Source organism: Artemia franciscana, chromosome 2 (genome assembly GCF_032884065.1).
Source record: "Artemia franciscana chromosome 2, ASM3288406v1, whole genome shotgun sequence".
Taxonomy (NCBI): domain Eukaryota; kingdom Metazoa; phylum Arthropoda; class Branchiopoda; order Anostraca; family Artemiidae; genus Artemia; species Artemia franciscana.
The window spans coordinates 750,436-770,979 of NC_088864.1; the positions used below are offsets into that span (position 1 = coordinate 750,436).

At 35.6% G+C, this 20,544-nt stretch overlaps 2 protein-coding genes across 2 annotated transcripts in view; one reads left to right on the forward strand and one right to left on the reverse strand.

Moving 5' to 3' along the window:
- The window catches only part of LOC136035612 (myosin heavy chain 95F-like), a gene marked incomplete in the record, with an annotated part of 147,072 nt that overhangs the window by 54,043 nt on the left and 72,485 nt on the right, over positions 1-20,544 (forward strand). The window contains 2 exon segments of the mRNA XM_065717501.1: positions 8,997-9,126; positions 18,661-18,825. Coding sequence (XP_065573573.1) covers positions 8,997-9,126; positions 18,661-18,825 — 295 coding nt within the window.
- LOC136035519 (dynein axonemal assembly factor 1-like) lies at positions 11,343-13,375 on the reverse strand. The gene is made up of 2 exons (XM_065717365.1): positions 13,353-13,375; positions 11,343-13,003 (listed from the first exon to the last, which is right to left on the reverse strand). Exons 1-2 carry the CDS (start codon positions 13,373-13,375, stop codon positions 11,899-11,901), a joined length of 1,128 nt encoding a protein of 375 aa, XP_065573437.1. The 3' UTR covers positions 11,343-11,898.

The following is a 20,544-nucleotide window of genomic DNA, read 5'->3' on the forward strand; positions in this document are numbered from 1 at the left end:
TCATTCTAACGGAAATGAAAAGTTCTAGTGCCCTTTTTAAGTGACCAAAAAAATTGGAGGGCACCTAGGCCCCCTCCCACGCTCATTTTTCCCAAAGTCAATGGATCAAAATTTTGAGATAGCCATTTTGTTCCGCATAGTCGAAAACCATAATAACTATGTCTTTGGGGATGACTTACCCCCCACAGTCCCTGGGGGAGGGGCTGCAAGTTACAAACTTTGACCAATGTTTACATACAGTAACGGTTACTGGGAAGTGTACTGACGTTATCAGGGGGATTTTTTTTGGTTTGGGTGTGGGGTTCAGGGGAGGGGGCTATATGGGAGGATCTTTCCTTGGAGGAATATTTCATGGGGGAAGAGAAATTCAATGAAAAGGGCACAGGATTTTCTAGCATTACTATTAAAAAAAAACAATGAAAATATAAACATGAAAAAGTTTTTTCAATTGATAGTAAGGAGAAGCATTAAAACGAACAGAGATTATTACGCATATGAGGGGTTCTAAAAATACTTTAGCATAAAGAGCGAGGTATTTAGGAGGAGATAAATACTTCGCTCTTTATGCTAAAAAATTTTTAAGTAATTTCAACTATTTATTCTACGGCCTTTCTGATCCAGGGTTCATTCTTAAAGAATTGGGACAAAAGAAGATTTAGTGTGAAGAGCGAGGTATTAACGAGTGGACCAACCCCCTCATATATATAATCAAAAATATAATAATATAAAAGTTTGTTACGTAAGTTAATTTTTAAGTTACGTATATTTTTTATTAATAAAAACGTTCGTTAAAAATTAAAAGATCTAGTTGCCTTTTTAAGTAACCGAAAAATTGGAGGGCAACTAGGCCTCCTTCCCCACCCCTTATTTCTCAAAATCATCTGATCAAAACTAAGAGAAAGTCATTTAGCCAAAAAAAGAATTAATATGCAAATTTCATTTTAATAATTTTTGTACGGAGAGCCAAAATCAGACATGCATTAATTCAAAAACTTTCCGAAATTAAATAAAAAAACAAGCTTTTTGAAATGAAAGTAAGGAGCGACATTAAAACTTAAAACGAACAGAAATTACTCCGTATATGAAAGGGACTTTTCCTCCTCGACACCCCGCTCCTTGCGCTAAAGTTTGATTCTTTCTCGCAACTCTACTTTTTAAAACAATAAAAAAATTTAGCGTAAAGAGCGGGGTGTCGAGGAGGAAAAGCCCCTTTCATATACGGAGTAATTTCTGTTCGTTTTAAGTTTTAATGTCGCTCCTTACTTTCATTTCAAAAAACTTGTTTTTTTATTTAATCTTCAACACAATACAACCATCCAAACAAAACCTTGACAACGCCAAAACCAAACCAAGACTGACCGAATAATACAAACAACCAATTACACTTCATTCATTTCATTTCACATTTGACGTCACTGACAAGCAAGTAAAGCACTAAAGGAGTTTATTTCTGAGATGATTGCGAGGATAGCAGAGGCGCTTTTTTCTCATTCACAATTAGCGGAGCTTCACAACTTGACCATTTTTTCCCCCATTTTAACTGCTGGCCATCCAAACCGTTGGACAGGATGCGGATGGCTAACCTCGGAGAAGGGAGGGGGCTACTAATATTGCAGGCATGTGCTGCACGTTAAGGTAATTTCTTTTAAATTTATACTTCGTTTTTCTTCTTTCTTTTAAGTTACATTACTTTTATGCTTTATAATTGATATATAAGAGGAAGGAGGAGGAGTGTTTCTCTTTTGAAGGTGTGCTGCTAAATGTTGTTACTGACAGTAATTTCTTTTAAAATGTTGCTTCGTTTTTCTTCTTGCTTTCAAGTTGCTTTCAAAAATAGCCAGAAACGGCTCAGCCAGAAACGGCTATCTAGTTCTAAGATGCTCATTCTTTTTTTCATTTTTTCATTCTTTTTTTCATTCTATTTCTTTGTTTGTAATTGTTGACCCCCATAAAATCAAAAAGAATTGTCGTACGTCAAGATTGAAAATGCCCACAATTAAAGAGTAGAAATATGTAGCCAATCGAACAGGGACACATCTAAGGGTGGGTGTTACCGATTTTGAACCAATTCCACCCCCCCCCCCTTCTAAAGCATCGTAGACTCTTAAATTGGTCTTAAAATACAGGGGGAAAACTGTTTCTCCTAAACTACTAAAAAATGCTTCTATAACTCGTAAATTGGACTTGAAATAGGGGTAAAACATTACCCCCTCCCCCAAAAAGTTCTTTTGACATACTCTCCCACCCACCTCTCTCCCCCAAACAAAACTTCTGGATACAGTCCCGCAAGTATGCATATTTTTTTTTCTTGTGACATTCTACATTCAGCCCCCTAGTTTGTTCCGAATTTTATATTTATGAATAATTAGTCTCGTCTGAACTTTGGGTCGGGCAGGGATCGCATTACCTGTAGCGTTTATAAAAAAAATATATGAAACTTGTTGCTCATATGTCGGTTAGAGCAAAATGGAAAATTTACAGAACAAAATAGTAAGAACTGAAATACAGTAGCCTTCTAATTCGATTACCTACAGCACGGGGAACTCTCGCGTAAATTTTACAGGGAGAAGACAAGCGAAATCTTTTACAGTAAGGAAACAATGGCGTCTTTTTATAAAATTAAATAAAAAAACAATTTTTTTCAACTGAAAGTAAGGAGCGACATTAAAACTTAAAACGAACAGAAATTATTCCGTATATGAAAGAAGCTGTCCCCTCCTCAATGTCCCGCTCTTTACGCTAAAGTTTGACTCTTTGTAACAGTTCTACTTCTTGCAACAATAAAAAACTATTGATATCAAAATCCCGTTTTTTTAGAGTTTTGGTTACTATTGAGCCGGGTCGCTCCTTTCAAACAGTTCGTTACCACGAACTGTTTGAAAAAGTTTCGTATTTTTTGAATTATCAATAGTTTGCGGTGTTAACAAAAGTTAGGTCTTTCGAAGGTGGATTCTCGCGCAGCCCCACAGTTTGGGCGTGCATTTCTTACAATGTAGTTTGTCCCAAGCATCGGACAGATAACACAATCAAAACTTTTCGAATTTTTTCGACTCTTCTTCAATATGAATCAACGTTTGGATATGCAACTGGTTCGACATGGCATAATCTGCTTGCATCAGAGCGTATTTTGCACGCTGGTGTAATTGTTGGTATAGAAAATTCTCAAAACAATACCAGATTAAAGGAATGTCTCCCTACCCTATCATACCCCATTCTTAAGGTTTAGTCTCCCTGTGAAACTAGCAGTTTTATCACGAGTCTAAACCTGTATCTTGGCTTGTACCAAAAAGATAGAACCCTTATCTAATTGAACCACAGCTTAGATACCAATAGCCGCGCAATATTGGTATCTAAGCTGTGCATTGAACTGATTAAGGCCTCTTCAAAATGAAATTTAAATAATACAGGAATGCACGTTGTTCCGAAACCCGGAACAGGCTCAGATTTTACCAGAGATCAAATTTGTTATGGCGCGGGGGGAGCAACTGCCCCGATTTGCGCCCTCCCCATAGCTGAAATTTAGCAACTTAAAAAATTTTGTCAAAATTAAGATAGGTCTACATAATTAAAGTATCCACAGAAACAAATTAGTTTTCTTTAGTATAGCTTTACCTTTATGGTACTATATGGCCCATATAGTACCATTTTTCATACTCATTGCACTGTCATACATTTTTCACTTGACTTGGAAAACCGGGTCCAACTTTGCCACCCCCATCAGGATTTTAACGAAATTAATCTGCTGGATTTTATCATTTGCAATGAGCAGACACTGAAATCAGTTCCGTTTTACCGTTCCACCACTACCGGACGATCTTCTTTCTTCCATACTTCTTCTTCTTTTTTGGATTGTTTAAGAGTTTAATGAAGATTGTATAGGGTTCTTTTTCTTCTCCTTGACTGGATTAGTATGGAGACGCTTTTGCATAATCTAATCACCGGAATTAAATTTCAAGCGGGTTTGGAGTTTGCAGTTTTTTTCTCTGTGTGAATAGGGTTCGATTATTAGCCAATCAGAATATTCTATGAAAAATTCTGATTTGATTGGCCTTAATTAAAATTAAATACAAAAAAAAAACAACAAGTTTTTTTAACTGAAAGTAAGGAGCGACATTAAAACTTAAAACAAACAGAAATTACTTCGTATATGAAAGAGGCTTTTCCTCCTCAACGCCCTGCTCTTTACGCTAAAGTTTGACTCTTTCTCTTAACTCTACTTTTTAAGACAGTAAAAAAACTTTAGCGTAAAAAGCGGAGCGTTGAGGAGGAATAACCCCTTTCATATACGAAGTAATTTCTGTTCGTTTTAAGTTTTAAGTGTTGCTCCTTACTTTCAGTTACAAAAAACTTTTTTTTTTATTTAATTTCTGGGCGATTTTGAATTAATGCATGTTTTGATCTTGGATCTCCTCATATAAATAATTAAAACGAAATTTGCATATTATCTTTTTTGGGTTACATGGTTTTCTCATAGTTTTAATTGGAAGATTTTGAGAAAAAAACAGCCAGGGAGGAGGCCTAGTTGCCCTCCAATTTTTTGATTACTTAAAAAAGGCAACTAGAACTACCAATTTTTTACGAACGTTTTCATTAGTAAAAAAATATAGCCAACTGACAAATTAACTTGCTTAACGAACTTCTATATTCGTATGTTTTTATTGCGTAAATGAGGGGGTTCACCCCCTCGTCAATACCTCGCTCTTTACATTAAAGCTTAAAATTTATCCAAATTCCTTAAGATTGACCCCTGAATCACAAAGGCCGGTATTATGAGGAGGTAAACTCCTCATATGCGTAATAATTTCTGTTTGTTTTAATGTTGCTCCTTACTTTCAGTTGAAAAACTTTTCATATTTATTTTTTCATTGTTTTTTTAAATAATGCTAGAAAATCCTGCGCCCCCTTTATTGAAATTCTCTTGGCCCATGACAAATTCCTCCATGGAAATATTCTCCCAAGTAGCTCTAACAAAACTCTAAGAATCAATAGATTGATTTAAAAGGAAAATCAGAAGCTTAATGCCGGTCAGAATTTAAAATAAGAGCTCTGATTTACGATGTCATTCTAAATATCAAAATTCATTAAGATCCTATCACCCACTCGTAAGTTATAAATACCTCATTTTTTCTAATTTTTCGTCTCCCTTTAGCCCCCCAGATGGTCGAATCTGGGAAAACGACTTTATCAAGTCAATTTGTGCAGCTATTTGACACGCCTACCAATTTTCATCGTCCTAGCACGTCCAGAAGCACCAAACTCGCCAAATCACTGAACCCCTCCCCCCAACTCAACCAAAGAGAGCGAACCCAGTACGGTTCTGTCAATCACGCGTCAAGGACATTTGCTTATTCTATCCATCAAGCTTCATCCCGATTCCTCCACTCAAAGCGTTTTCCAGGATTTCCCCACTCCAACTCCCCCCAATGTCAAAAGATCTGGTCGGGATTTGAAATACGAACTCCGAGACATGAATTCTTTCTAAATATCAAATTTGATTAAGATCCGATCACCTATTCGTAAGATAAAAATAATCCAATTTTCACGTTTTCCAATATTTCCGGTTTCCCCCTCCGACTCCCCCCAATGTCACAGGATCTGGTCGGAATTTAAAATTAGAGCTTTAAAGCACAATGTCCTTCTAAATATCAAATTTTATTAAGATCTGGTCACCCTTTCGTAAGTTACGAATAACTCAATTTTCAAAATTACCCCCCCCCCAACTCTACCAAAGAGAGCAGATCCGGTCCGGTTATGTCAGTCACGTATCTTAGACAGGTTTTTATTCTTCCCATCCAGTTTCATCCTGGTCTCTCCGCTTAAAGTATTTTCTAAGATCCCCCCTCCCCCAATGACGCTGGATTCGGTTGAGATTTCAAGTAAGAGATCTGACGTACGAGATCCTTTTAAATATGAAATTTCATGAAGATCCGATCACTCCTTCGTAAGTTAAAAATACGTCACTTTTCTAGTTTTTCAGAATTACCCCCCCCCCCAACTACCCCAAAGAGAGCGGATCCGTTCCGGTTATGTCAATCATGTATCTAGGTCGTGTGCTTATTTTTCCCACCAAGTTTCATCCCGATCCCTCCACTCTAAGTGTTTTCCAAGATTTTAGGTTTCCCTCTCTTAACTCCCCCCCAATGTCACCAGATCCGGTCTGGATTTAAAACAACAGCTCTGAGGCACGATATCCTTCCAAACATCAAATTTCATTAAGATCTGATCAACCGTTCGTAAGTTAAAAATACTTCAATTTTTCTATTTTTTCAGAATTAACGGGGCCCCCACTCCCCCCAGATGGTCAAATCAGGAAAATGATTTCTAATTTAATCTGTTCCGGTTCCTGATACGCCTGCCAAATTTCATCGTCCTAGCTTACCTGGAAGTGCCTAAAGTAGCAAAACCGGGACCGACAGACAGACCGACTGACCGATAGAATTTGGGATTTCTATATGTCACTTGAATAATACCAAGTGCCATAAAAACGATCAGAAATTAAATAAAAAAAAATTTCAGCTGAAAGTAAGGAGCAACATTAAAACTTGAAACCGGCAGAAATTATTACGTATATGAGGAGGTTCGCCCCTTCGTTGTTGCTTCGCTCTTTACGCTAAAGTTTTTCAGTACTTTCAAAGAGCTATTTATTCTATTTAAACGCTTTGTGATTCAAGGGTCATTCTTGAAGAATTGGAATAAAATTCGAACTTTTGCGTAAAGAATGAGGTATTGACGAGGGGGCGAAACCCCGCCTATCTTTGCGCTAACTTGTTTTTTAGTGAATGTGATAAAACATCTAAAAACGGCAGTATTAAGCTGAATGAGACGGTTTCATTTTTGGGCTATCAAACAGTTCGTGGTGGAGCGACCCGGCTCAATAGTAACCAAAACTCTAAAAAATTGAATTTTCATATCAATAGCTACATCAAAAGAATCGCATTTTAATGCTGATTTTAAATATATAAGTTTCATCAAGTTTAGTCTTACCCATCAAAAGTTACGAGCCTGAGAAAATTTGCCTTATTTAGGAAAATAGGGGGAAACACCCCCTAAAAGTCGTAGGATCTTAACGAAAATGACACCATCAGATTCAGCTTATCAGAGAACCCTACAGTAGAAGTTTCAAGCTCCTATCTACAAAAATGTGGAATTTTGTATTTTTTGCCAGAAGACAAATCACGGGTGCGTGTTTATTTGTTTTTTTTTTTGTTTTTTTTCTTTTCCCCAGGGGTCATCGTATCGATCAAGTGGTCCTAGAATGTCGCAAGAGGGCTCATTCTAACTGAAATGAAAAGTTCTAGTGCCCTTTTTAAGTGACCAAAAAAATTGGAGGCCATCTAGGCCCCCTCCCACGCTCATTTTTTCCCCAAAGTCAACGGATCAAAATTTTGAGATAGCCATTTTGTTCAGCATAGTCGAAAACCATAATAACTATGTCTTTGGGATGACTTACACAATCCCTGGGGGAGGGGCTGCAAGTTACAAACTTTGACCAGTGTTTACATATAGTAATGGTTATTGGGAAGTGTGCAGACGTTTTCAGGGGGATTTTATTTTGTTTGGGGGTGGGGCTGAGGAGAGGGGGCTATGTTGGAGGATCTTTCCTTGGAGGAATCTATCATGGGGGAAGAAAAATTCAATGATAAGGGCGCAGGATTCTCTAGCATTACTATAAGAAAACAATGAAAAATAAACATGAAAACGTTTTTTCAAATGAAAGGAAGAAGTAGCATTGAAACTTAAAACGAACAGAGATTATTACGCATATGAGGGGTTCTAAAAATACTTTAGCATAAAGAGCGAGGTATTTAGGAGGAGATAAATACCTTGCTCTTTATGCTAAAGTATTTTTAGTAATTTCAACTATTTATTCTACGGCATTTCTGATTCAGGGGCCATTCTTAAAGAATTGGGACAAAACTTAGGATTTAGTGTAAAGAGCGAGGTATTAACGAGGCTACCAACCCCCTCGTATACATAATAAAAATATAAGGTTATGAAAGTTTGTTACGTAAGTTAATTCTTAAGTTACGTATATTTTTTACTAATAAAAACGTTCGTTAAAAATTAAAAGTTCTAGTTGCCTTTTTAAGTAACCGAAAAATTGGAGGGCACCTAGGCCTCCTTCTCCACCCCTTATTTCTCAATATCGTCTGATCAAAACTAAGAGAAAGCCATTTAGCCAAAAAAAGAATTAATATACAAATTTCATTTTAATAATTTATGTGCGGAGAGCCAAAACCAAACATGCATTAATTCAAAAACGTTCAGAAATTAAATAAAAAAAAAATAATTTTTTTAGCTGAAAGTAAGGAGCGACATTAAAACTTAAAACGAACAGAAATTAATCCGTATATGAAATGAGTTGTCCCCTCCGCAATCCCTCGCTCTTTACGCTAAAGTTTAACTCTTTGCCACAATTCTACTTTTTAAAACAATTAGAAGCTTTAGCGGAAAGAGCGAGGGATTGCGGAGGGGACAACTCATTTCATATACGGATTAATTTCTGTTCGTTTTAAGTTTTAATGTCGCTCCTTACTTTCAGCTAAAAATTTTTTTTTTTTTTATTTAATAATTTGAATAAGTTTAACATTGGATTTTGTGTCAAGTAGTAGAGCGCACACTTTCTCTCAGCCATGGCCTCTCTCATTTACTCTTGTAACGCATGTGCCTCTGAGGTGGTGATCAAGAATGAAGGCCAACTAGATGTATTCTTTCTAATTATTTTCTAAGATTTTCAGATAGTTATTTTGGGGTGGAAGAAATGCGAAATGAAATGTTTGTTTGTCCTGGACAAACGTTAGTTTATCCATATACAGAGTGAAAAAAAAAAATACAAACTCAAATACTGGCCAGTATACACATTACAAAAAAAATACAACATAAACTGGCAAGCAAATCTAAATTTTTAATAAAACTAAGAAAACCGCAAACAACCTTAATATTATGTAGGCATAAATTTTCTTTTTAAGATTTATAAACATATCTTTCCTTTGCAGACCTATGTTGCAAATATCCTTTTGGCAATCAACCCTTACAAAGAGGTATCAGGTCTTTATAGTAGAGAAACAATAAAAAAGTATCAAGGGAAGTCTCTAGGAACACTTACTCCTCACGTTTTTGCAATCGGTAAGTACTTTCATCTGTATGCAATTTTTTAGGACTAAGGGACTTGAGGCCGTAAAAAGAAAAGAAAAAAAAGACAACAGAATAAGATATAGAAGCAACTTACTCTTCATGTTTTTGCAGTTGGTAAGTACTTTCATCTGAATGCAATTTTTAGCAAAAAGGGATATGAGGCCGTAAAAAAAGACAAAATAGGCAACAGAATAAGATATAAATGCAACTACTAAAATTTTTAAGAATTAGCAATGAATTCCAAACTTTTAGAGAGTGACTGGGAAACACGAAACCATTACTGTATGAACTTAAAAATTCTTGTTTTTTCTCATTTTTTTGTTAAATAACACTGTTTAATATTATTTTTTGACGCTGGTGTTCTTTTATAGATTGTAATAAACATACTGCATTTTTTGCATTTGATCAGCATCGTTAAACCAACATTATTGAAGAATTAGGCTCATACAAGGATTGTCAAGCTCAATATTTGAAGGATCCAAAATGAGGCTCTTGGACTCATACCCGCTCTCCTATCTATTTTTTTCATTTTATACTAAAAAATTGCACCTAACGGTGATTGCCTTCTTCAATACAAATCTGAGGCTAGCTAGACAAAAGCGACATTCAAAACTAAAAGAAATTATGTACATATTTCATAAATTTTGGGCATGTAACGCGTTGTTAGAATCAGAGTCATAAATATGTTTTACCACATCTGACTCATTGTAAATACCCCCCCCCCTCCTGAATGTTTTAAATCAAAACAGGCTAAGTGCATATTTCGCAAGTAGTGGATGTGTTTCGCCTTGTTGAAGTCTAGCAAGAAAATGTAATGCGTATGATTGAACGGCCCAGAGCGGGGCTCTTCTATCTGTACCCCTCAGCGACCCCTTAGCTTGTTCCCACATCCAACTTTCCTTATGTAGTGGTGTATTATTTCTGTCGACAGATTATTTAGCAAAGGGTGCGGCATGAATAAATTTTGACTGCAAAAACCATAAGGGTCGCAGTGTTTATGGTTCAACCAATGCTTTTATTTGCGAATTTTTTATTGTTGATATTGCCTATATTGCTTATACTGGTGAGATTGATGTAAAAATGATGCTAATATTGTAAACTAGGAGCCCAAGGTTATTGTAAACCCACTCCTACCACTATTAATTCCACCTCAACTGTTACGATCGCGTTTTTGGGTATTAGTTAGCATTAATTGTTGTTACTAAAACCTATTAGCCAATATTAATCCTATTAATATATACATATTACAACATATACAACATACATTTCAATTAAAAAAAGGATCGTATTCAAATTAAAGCTCCTTTTTCCATTGAACGCAAAAGCGATTTTTTTTTTCTAGTTAAAAAGGGAAAAAAATTCTTATAAATAATTTTCAAACTTAAACTAGCAGGAACTACTAGGAGTGCTATTTGAAATCTAAAATTAACATAAATTACAACTTAAATTGAAGTCTGGCTTCAAACACACATTAGTTACTTTAAATTAGGGTCATTTTTCACCCCTGCAACCCCCAAACAACTAGACTTTCATTTGCGCTTGACTAAAATTAAAATTGATTTTTTTACGCTGTTCTGATTTTTATATGTAACATGATAAGAAACTAAATACTGCTAAAACTTACAGGAATTCTTTTTGTTTAACAGGCGAAAAATTTTTCACAATCATTTCAGTTTTATTGTCCAAATATTTTACCAAGTTTCATCTATGGTTTCATCGTTTATAATCTATTCCTTTCATATGTATAGAAAATCGATTGGTTGTATTGAAATGACTGTATCGAAAATCAATAGATAGAAAATCTTTCCATAAAGAATACCCATTGGCAGACAAGATAAAATATCTTAAAATTCATGTCTAAAAAATTTCGTCTCAATAAAAGACAGGGAAGGACTATTAGTAGACTTGCGACGGTTTTCTTCGAATTGATAAGATATGATAGTTCAAAAATTTTGCTTTCCGTGCTTATGAATCATAAGAAATGAACTATAATGCAAATCGAAGTCCAAAATGCTTATAGCTTTAGGACTTTCTTTAGTATTGAACAAAAAAACGGTAAAAAATCCTTAATAAGACCCTGATTTCCCCTATACTTTCTAATATTGCTGTACAATTTGCTTGCTTGCTCGCTTTTGTAATTCTCCCTCCAGAAATGTAGCATCTGATTAAATTCAAGTGCACTTCACTTTCCATTGGACTTGTAATAATAACAATAGCAATAATTTATTAATAAACCGCTAATAAATACAGAGAAAAACCGAGCACAAAGAAAAAAGAAAAGAAAGAAAAACACAAAATAACACAAATACAAAAACTCAACAATTGAACGAAAAGACGGATGAGCCCGTGGTGCCGCATGAGCTTGCCAGGGGCTGACTTTAGCAACTTGATGTTAAGCAACTCAAGCTTATTTATCATATCAATTGGAATATAATTATGAATAAGTTTTGATTCCAAATGCGTGAAGGCAAATAGAGAAGGAACTTAAGATATCGAAAATAATATGAGCGCAGGTGCCTATCATCCTAATCACGTTCTAACATAACCCATGTTTAATAAATATTTTCCTATAATTTCAAAGCCCTGGCAAAATGTTTCAACTCCCCCCTGTTCGAAAAGGCCTGGGAGAAGGTTTATGTAGCCATTCCAAAAAAAAAAATTAGAAAATAAGTGTATCTCGACATTTTTGAACAGTTATCTTCAAAGCATCCGTAAAAGATTAACTTTGAAACAAAATTACCGATTTTGGTTTATCTTTCTATTCTAAGAATTATCGTTTCCGAAAACTAAGTTCTTATCTCTTGCGTCACTATTAGTCATATGTGGGAGTTTTTCAGTTTCAGGGCTTGTCGTTTTGTAAATAGATTTCATTTTTTTAATTATCGATCGAAAGCTGTTAAAATCTTCCTTATGACTTTCTGCATTACCAACTTCTCTCATTTGTATATTAAAATCTATTGATTTTGAGAACCTTGAGGTGTCAACAGGCTGCTTTACCATATCAAATCTTTGAAAATGTGTATGTGTTTCCAACCTTTCACCATTATCTAACACCCTGTCTATGACTTCTTGCTTCCTAATGATTTTCAAATCTTCAGATATTGAATCATCTTTGCTTCTTAGAATCATCAGATCGTTTGAATCATCATCAATACTATTAATTAAGGCCGAATCGCTATTGAATTGAGTATACATGTTATTTTCAACAATATATGAATCTCGATATAACTCTTTCTCTGTCAAGATATCAAAGGTTGATCCCCAGTTCCGGTCTTTTCCAAACACTGGCCTGGAATCTAAATATTCTAGCTGTGCACAATGAATGATAATGTCTTTTCTATATCCTCTTGATGAAGTCAGAGGATTTCCCGATAAATTCAGAACATGCAAGCTGGGCATTTTGCCAAACAACAAAGAAGTCATACGTAAATTAGAAATTCTGTTGTGACCAATGTCCAATATACTCAGGTTTTTGCACTCAAGGAGATCACCTATTGAATATTCATCAAGTTCATTATGATTCACGTTTAATGTATGTAAGTTTTCCAAGCATTCTATGTTTTTCAGTTCAGATATCAAATTGTAGCTCAGATCTAGTGATACTAAATTCGTTAATTTACTCACACCTGAAATATATTTTATTTTATTGTGCTGCAGAAATAAATTTGTTAGTTGAACAAGATGATCAAGATTCTCAATTTTTTCAATTTCATTGTTTTGAAGCCAGAGACTTTTCAAGTTGAAATAGGGCTCAAGGTTTTCTATATTTTGTATATTTTCATATTGGAGATATAGAGTGTCGTTTAAGTGTGCAGTCCTATAAAGCGAACGTCGAACACAAATTTGCTCCAAAAACTTTCGGTCCAACCTGAAAATAATCCATTCAAATTAGCGGAAGTACAACAAAAAGTATAGCTGCTTATCATGCTTGAAAATATGGCAGATAAGGTACATTTTGTCTTTGCCGGGGTTTGCAGAACCGTTTTCCCATTAAAATCTTGGAGATTTAGGCACAAAGACACATATTGGTGACTAAAAACTAGCACTTGTAAACAAAGGTGGATCTGGAGAAAAATCTTGGGGAGGCAAGGTTAAAAGAGGGCCAATAATTGACAATTTTATTTTTTTAAAATGAATGAAAAATACGGAATGAGGGTACCAGAAAAATATTGGAGGGGGGATCCCTCGGCCCATTGGAGCCGTTGGTGTTTGCTAACAGGGGCCATCGGGCCCATTCCATCCAGATTTTGCGATGTTAATGATTTCCCTACAAATAAATGCTAAACTTCGAAGAAGTCAAGGTTAGCCCTGATTTCAGTTTCTTCGATCTGGATTATGCCAATGATGTTGCTCTTCTTGGCGAAACCCAGACCTTGCTTCTGAAAGTCTCTGAAGTTCCTGCCCCCGTGGGGCTCAAGATGAATGTTGACAAGACTAAAGCTATGTCTAATGTCCCGGATATAAGCTCTATCCCTATAACCCTTAACCAAATGGAGATTGAAGTTGTCAGTAAATTCAAGCATCTCGGATCATAAATCAACATCAATGGCGGATGTAGCGAAAAAATCCAATGTCGCATTGTATCAGCTTCCGCTGTCTTAGCACAGCTGTGGAAGCCACTATGGACAAGGAAGGAAATCCATTGGAATACGAAATCCGTATTTGCGATGCCCTAGTCCGATCAGTCATCCTGTACGTCTGCGAGATGCAGCCCTGAAAAGTCGCCCAGGCAGACACCTTCAGCACTTTTGAACACAGATGCCTGAGGAGCATACTAGGGCTACGCCTTAGCGACCGAATTCCAAACACGACCATCCGCCAAAGATGTCACAAGAAGCACGACACACATGATCAAAACTATCATTCGACGCCTCCGCTTTTCCTGGTTCGGCCATGTTTTCCCAAAGACTGGCCGAGACTTTTACAAATCAAAGCCTCCACCGTTAAGCAGCACTTGATTGGAGGAAACGACATGCAAGACAAGCCAAAACGTGGCTCAACACCGTCAAGTCTGACATCGAGCTGATTGGCGGATTCCGAGACCTGGTCGGAGATGGACCCTTCATGGCTTGAAATTATCGCCCCATTATCGCACCGCAACCTGTGAAAATCAACGGTCTGCCAGATCCTGTCGCCAGGGAGAGTTACATAGCTTCTGTCCTAATGCAAGTACAAGTAAGTAATGCCTTGTACCCTCTGTAAAATTCGCCAAATCTTTGCTTATTTTCAGTCTTTGTCCCACTGCTCTAGAATATCTGCCCATCTTGCTATGGACCTGCTGCAAACTCCCATTCTAGTTTGTTTCTATCTGATTCCCTTCTACTAAAATAATGACTGTCCTTTTAAGTGTATCTGGGTTGAAGTGGTCATAGTACCCGAAAATTTAAAAACGCTTTTTGAAGAAAACTGTCTATTAAGAAAAATTGTCCATTTAAAGTTGATTCAGGAATGGTAACTATGAGTTCGATGTATCTTAATGGTAAGAGTTTATTGTGAAAATGAATTCATTGTGATTTCGAAGGATAGCCTAAAAAGTGAAAACCCTCAAAAACGGTGTCAAACCGAAAATTAGAATTCCACCATTGGAATTGCCATTGTGGGCTTTTTTTTCACCGCTAGCAGGGCATTCGGGCATCATAAAGAGCTGTTTAAGGGCTCATTTGAAAAAAAATTCTACATCTTTGTGGTTTTTGTAAGTTATGATATTAAAAATAAAATACAATTTTTGACAAATATCTATAAAGATCCTATATATTCTGATCAATCATATGCTCAATCGGGGGGCATTTTTAAGACAAACAAGTCTTATGAACAGTGAGATTCGAGCAACAAAATAATAGTTTTTCTTAATCGAAAAAAGATTTAAGGAGATAATCAAGGATGATTTTAGTAGAATTGAGCAGTATCGTTCATCAAGGCACATCAGGGCTGGCAATAATATAGCAAACTTATGTTATTTTTTGTGTACACAAAGCAGTTCATCTAGTACTTGGTGGCCTGTCTTTATTCCCCTGAAATATATCCCCACGCGGAAAAAAACCTACTGAAAATCCCGTTCCACGGAAAATACCTCCCCTCCGTGGAAAATACAACTGCGTAAAATATCCCTTGCAGAATATCCTCTCTCGGAAATACATCCCCCCTGCGGATGGTTGGTCTCCAATCACTTTCGGATTATAATAGGAGAATAGAACTCTCAGTTTCTCATCTGATGAGCACCCTCCGAAGTTTCTGCGATCATGAGGAAGAGGTAGGGATGAGGAAGGGGCAGCCCTCCACCTATACTGACTAAATTCCACTCTTTTTAGGGTTTAATGTTGCTCTTTACTTTCATAATAACAGCGAAGACCAAAAGTATTCCCAGAAATCATAAGGGATTATATATCAGTTTGACATTTTTGACGCGTTTTTAAAAGTTTATTTTGGTATTTTCCAGGGGGGGGGGTATTTTCCGGAGTGGTAAATGCCTAGAACCCTAGTACTCAATGCGGGGAATCTCCTCTTGTAGCTAATCTGACCGTACCTTGTTTCTGCATGTTTGCCATATTGACTTTGCAAATGGCGGTACCAGTATAAATAAATCAATGGAGGGTGGGTAGTCGATGTGGTTTTAGAAAACAGTCATTGATACCACATTAAATCCCTCACTAAGAGGTTGTAAAGTTACCCAATTGGTGCTACAGCCCACTCTTGAGGCCCTGTTTTGGATCCTGTGGAGTGGTGCAAGAAGCCCCTAAAAAAGGGCATCTTTATTCGACAATTGGTACCAAATTTGTAAACAGGCTACCTTAATTTTTGGATAGGTAGGGTTTTTACGAAGGAAATGTATATTGCGGCCAAGCCTATAATAGAATATCATAGAGTTGAAAGTTAATTATAAATTAATGACGATATTTCAGCTTCTTCCAATATTTGGAAATGATGTTCCAAAATTAGGGATACCGCCTTGGGAAAGTCATTTATATGGGTTCTCTTGTATTATTATTGATTTTATACAAATTTGCTTGTATTGAAAAAGTAAGGAAACTATAGCCGTAAATTGTTCGCAGAAAAATGAGGAAAAAGATTATGTACCATGCAGATTGTATAACTTATATGTATATTATGTAGATTATGATTATGTAGCTTATAGCATAACTCGTGGAAAATGAAAACAAAAGTATTTTTTTTATTTACTTGAAAATGTGTCTAAGGATCTTCGCTATAGTGTATCCTTTAAACAGATAGAAATATATAATACAATTAATGCTTCTAATTGTCGAAACAATCAATTAACTATATGCAAATTAAAGAATAAAACCAATTGCTTTTCTTGGATGTTAGGAATAATGAGACTGAGGCAGCCTTTAGCCAAAATAGTTGCCAACTTGCCTGATTTTGACGCACTGTTGAGTATCCTTTTTCCAACTCACTCTTCTTACAGCTGCCTCTCTGAGCTAAGTCAAATTTTCTAAAAAATTGACTTTCTAAAATAGAAAAGAAAATATACTCACTTTCCCATTGCTTGATCGTAATTTCGTTTATTCGACTGTTACTATGGATATAAAAATCAACAACCTACGTGCAACATAGCTCTGGCTAGCTTACTTGTCCGCGCAATAAGCTAACCAAGAAGAAAAGAATAAATGGAAATTAATGCGTGATTCTAATGGTAAATTCAAACATGCTGATAAAAGGGTACCTCAGTCTTGAAAAATATTTATGGAAAAGCATTGTAGCTTTTATGGAAAAAAAACTCTATAATAGAGGAATATTTGAAATTAGAGGATTTGTCACCAAAGATTAAATTTCATTTCTACTTGATGAAATAATGGTCGGAGTAGGATTTTTCCTGGGCAAGAAACACTTTTTGCAACCAAAGACATTGTCTTTTCCAGCATGTCTGAACTTACCATACTTAAGTATCCTCTTGTGAAGTTACTTTTTTCTGAACTTGCGTTTCCCATTGCTTTAAATTATGCTGCATGATAACTTTAAAGATTATAGGATACATTTTCAAGTTTTCAGCAACACCAATGCTACTCAGTCTGATCACTGAATTTAGCAACTTTGACCTGCATCTGAATATTTCTTTTCTTCAATAATTCTGGAAAAACGTGAAATTTTCGCTGCAGTGAAGCCGTGGCGAAATGAGCTTTTTACAATTGAGGTGTTTAGAAAGATGAGGAAGATATCAAATCTTAGAACTGAAGCCCAAAATAATGATAGATGCCAGTTTTATTTCCGAAATCTTGGCTTTTTGACAATTTGGGACATTTATCTCTGTATCCCCATGTTGTACGAACTGTCCAAGTAGGATAAAATGAATTCGAACATAAATATTTTTCACACATTTAGAAATTCTGTACGCACGTTTAAGCGCTATCAACCTACACATTTATTATATTGTTATCAGTTTTCTATGGAGGAGAATTCCCGTGAGGGATGGGAACTTTTCTAAGAGAAATTTGTCCGATCAGTATATCTTTGGAAAACGCCCATTTTTCGTTACTTTCATGTAAAAAGAAATATATTCTATCTATATTGAGATATATGATCTATATTGAGAAATATATTCTAGGTTCTTTCCAGCAGAATTTTCTAAGAATGGTCTTAGCTATTCGCTTGAGCGACGATAAGCTAGACGGAACTTATCTGCTGAACAGAACATCCTCAAGAAGTCAAGTTAATGAAACATTCAAAAGATGATGATAATATAATACTTTAGAAACAAAATTATGGAAACTATGGCATAGAATTATGGCGTGCAGAATATATTATTTTAAACACCTAACCTAACTTAGCTTAACCCCTAACCACCTCTAAATATTAAATATTCAATTAAAATGTAATCACATAGTTTTCTCGTTCAAAATAAGCAAATCATAATCGGATCGAACCAGTTTTGTTATTTCTTAGACACCATAATTCTTGAGGATGTTCTGTTTAACAGACAAATACCAATAATGTTTTTCGATCCCACCAGGTGTTAATTAAAAAAAAGGTTAAGGTGGGTAAGTTAAGTTTCACGGGGAAATAGTGACAATAAGCTGTGAAAACGGTACTTTGGGGGGACCATATAAGAAGAAGTGGGAACTCAACAGTAGGCATTAAGGACAAAAGCTGGCAATAGAGTTGCAAACAATGAAGTGTACACTGCCTTTCCCTCATACAAAAACAAGAACTTAAGTTTTAATTGAGACTTTTTGCGAAGGCAATGACTTGAATGAAAGCTTTGCGAATATTTCGGCTGTATATTCAACACTTGTCTTCAGCAAAGACTAAAATAAGTAAAAACTGTTTTAATTAAAGAGAACCATACAAAAATCTAAAAAACTCTGATTTTTGTAAACATGCACACAGAAAGGGGGCTGAGCGAGAACTATCTGAAGGACCCTCCCCCTTCAAGAAATAGTAAAAGATTGGCCTTAGAATTTCTCGATTTGAGCCCACTCGTCCCAGGAAAATAGGTAAGATTCTCCTCCTATTGAGGACTTGGCTTGATTACACATATTGCTTTTAACTTCTATGTTCTTTTCATTTCAGCGGACAAAGCATTCAGGGACATGAAAGTATTGAAGCAATCTCAGTCAATCATAGTATCAGGAGAATCAGGAGCAGGAAAAACTGAATCCACAAAATACATATTAAGATATCTGTGTGAGTCGTGGGGCACAGGTGCTGGACCAATTGAGCAAAGAATTCTCGAAGGTAAGGATTAGGGACGTAAGGAAGGGGAGTGGGGAAGAGGGTAATGGCCCTTGTATCCCTTCTCTATGGATCCTACAATTTGTCAATGATTTCCTGTAGGTTTTGTAAGCTCACCTGCTTTTGTGTTTTTTTAACTTGTACCCCTAAAAACAAGTATGTACGCACCTGCCCGGTAATAATACTAATATCATAAGCAGAAGAAAACTTTCATTTCAAATAAAGGTAGAATAAGTCGAATGTTTGAAACAACGTATTTTTCAATTAAGCATTATACGAGTATTAGGCAAAGTATAATCACAGCATTTTAAAACAATATTTTTAAATTAAGTATTACATCAGTATTAGGCAAAGTATAATCACAAGATTTTGAGACAAAAGTTGCAGAATTTACCAGGTCAAGGTTATTGTATTCTAATATGTAGGCTACGTTAAGACCATCCTCCGATCACTCTAAATGTTAAAACGGGCACTAGAACTTCTGATCACAAATCCAATGAGCCCCTGGTCAAGGTTGTTATATTCTAATATGTAGGCTACGTTAAGACCGAGTATGTCCAATCAATATCTTAAAAAGATGAAGAAAAAAAACAGTATTTTACGGCTATATGGTATATGCTACCATATAGCTACCATACCATATAGCTACCATATATACCATATAGCCGTATGGTATACGGCCATATCCTATATGGCTATATGGTGTGCGTTTGCGACTATGTAACAGGTAACAGAAGCTCTGTTTTGGTGACTATCTCAATTCATCTTGAGTGATTATGCGTTAAATTCCATACCCAGTGATCACTTGAAAGAATTTACGGCTATAATATACGTTTCTGTGGCTATGTGAATTGAATCGATGCCAATTTTATGTTTTCCTCCATTAATATTCGGAATATTTTTGATTTCTTCATTCTTGAATTCCTTTTAGCTGACGTAAATTAATATTACTTTCTTAGTATTCATTAACAGCAGTCTGTAGAACTACTTAAATTAGTAAGAAAATGTTGGGCGCTGGATCGGCGAAATTAATTTTATGGATCTACTGATCTACATTAGTAGATCATAACTAGTTAAATCAGTTAAGATATTATGGACATTATTAAAGCAATGTTTTTTTGGGGGGAGGGGAATTACAATTCTTTATTTTGAAATCATGTTATTTTAAACGAATTACGGTTTCTTTAACGTAGATAATCCAAGTGCTTTTTTAAAAACTAATTCAGTCTTGAAGCTTTTTGCTATTCTAAAACAACACGGAATAACACTCCCTCGAGTTTGAAAACAGCCAATTTTAAAGGGCTTAGGAATTCTTTGTAAAGCTAAGAAAAAAGATTAATTCTATTTTCCCTAGTTTCATATCATTTTAAACAGTTCGTGGTAACAAACTGTAAGAAAAGAGCGACCCTGCTCAATAGTAACCGAAACTCTAAAAAACGCAATTTTGATACCAATAGATACATAAAAAAAATCAGATTTGTATGCTTATTTCAAATATATAAGTTTCATCAAGTTTAGTTTTACTCATAAAAAGTTACGAGCCTAAAAAAAATTGCTTTATTTTCGAAGAAAGCGGAACCCCTAAAAGGCATATAATCTTAATGAAAACCACTCCATCAGATTCAGCATATTAGAGAACTCTAATTTAGAGGTTTCAAGCTCGTATTTGCAAAAATGTGGAATTTTGTCAGAACAAAGATCACAGATGTGTGTTTATTTTTT

Coding starts and splice junctions, on each gene's coding strand:
- LOC136035519 (XM_065717365.1), bottom strand. CDS start 13,375: ATGGAATGGGCCCGATGGCCCCT. Junction 13,004..13,352: donor GAATGGGCCCGATGGCCCCT/GTTAGCAAACAC, acceptor GATTATTTTCAG/GTTGGACCGAAAGTTTTTGG.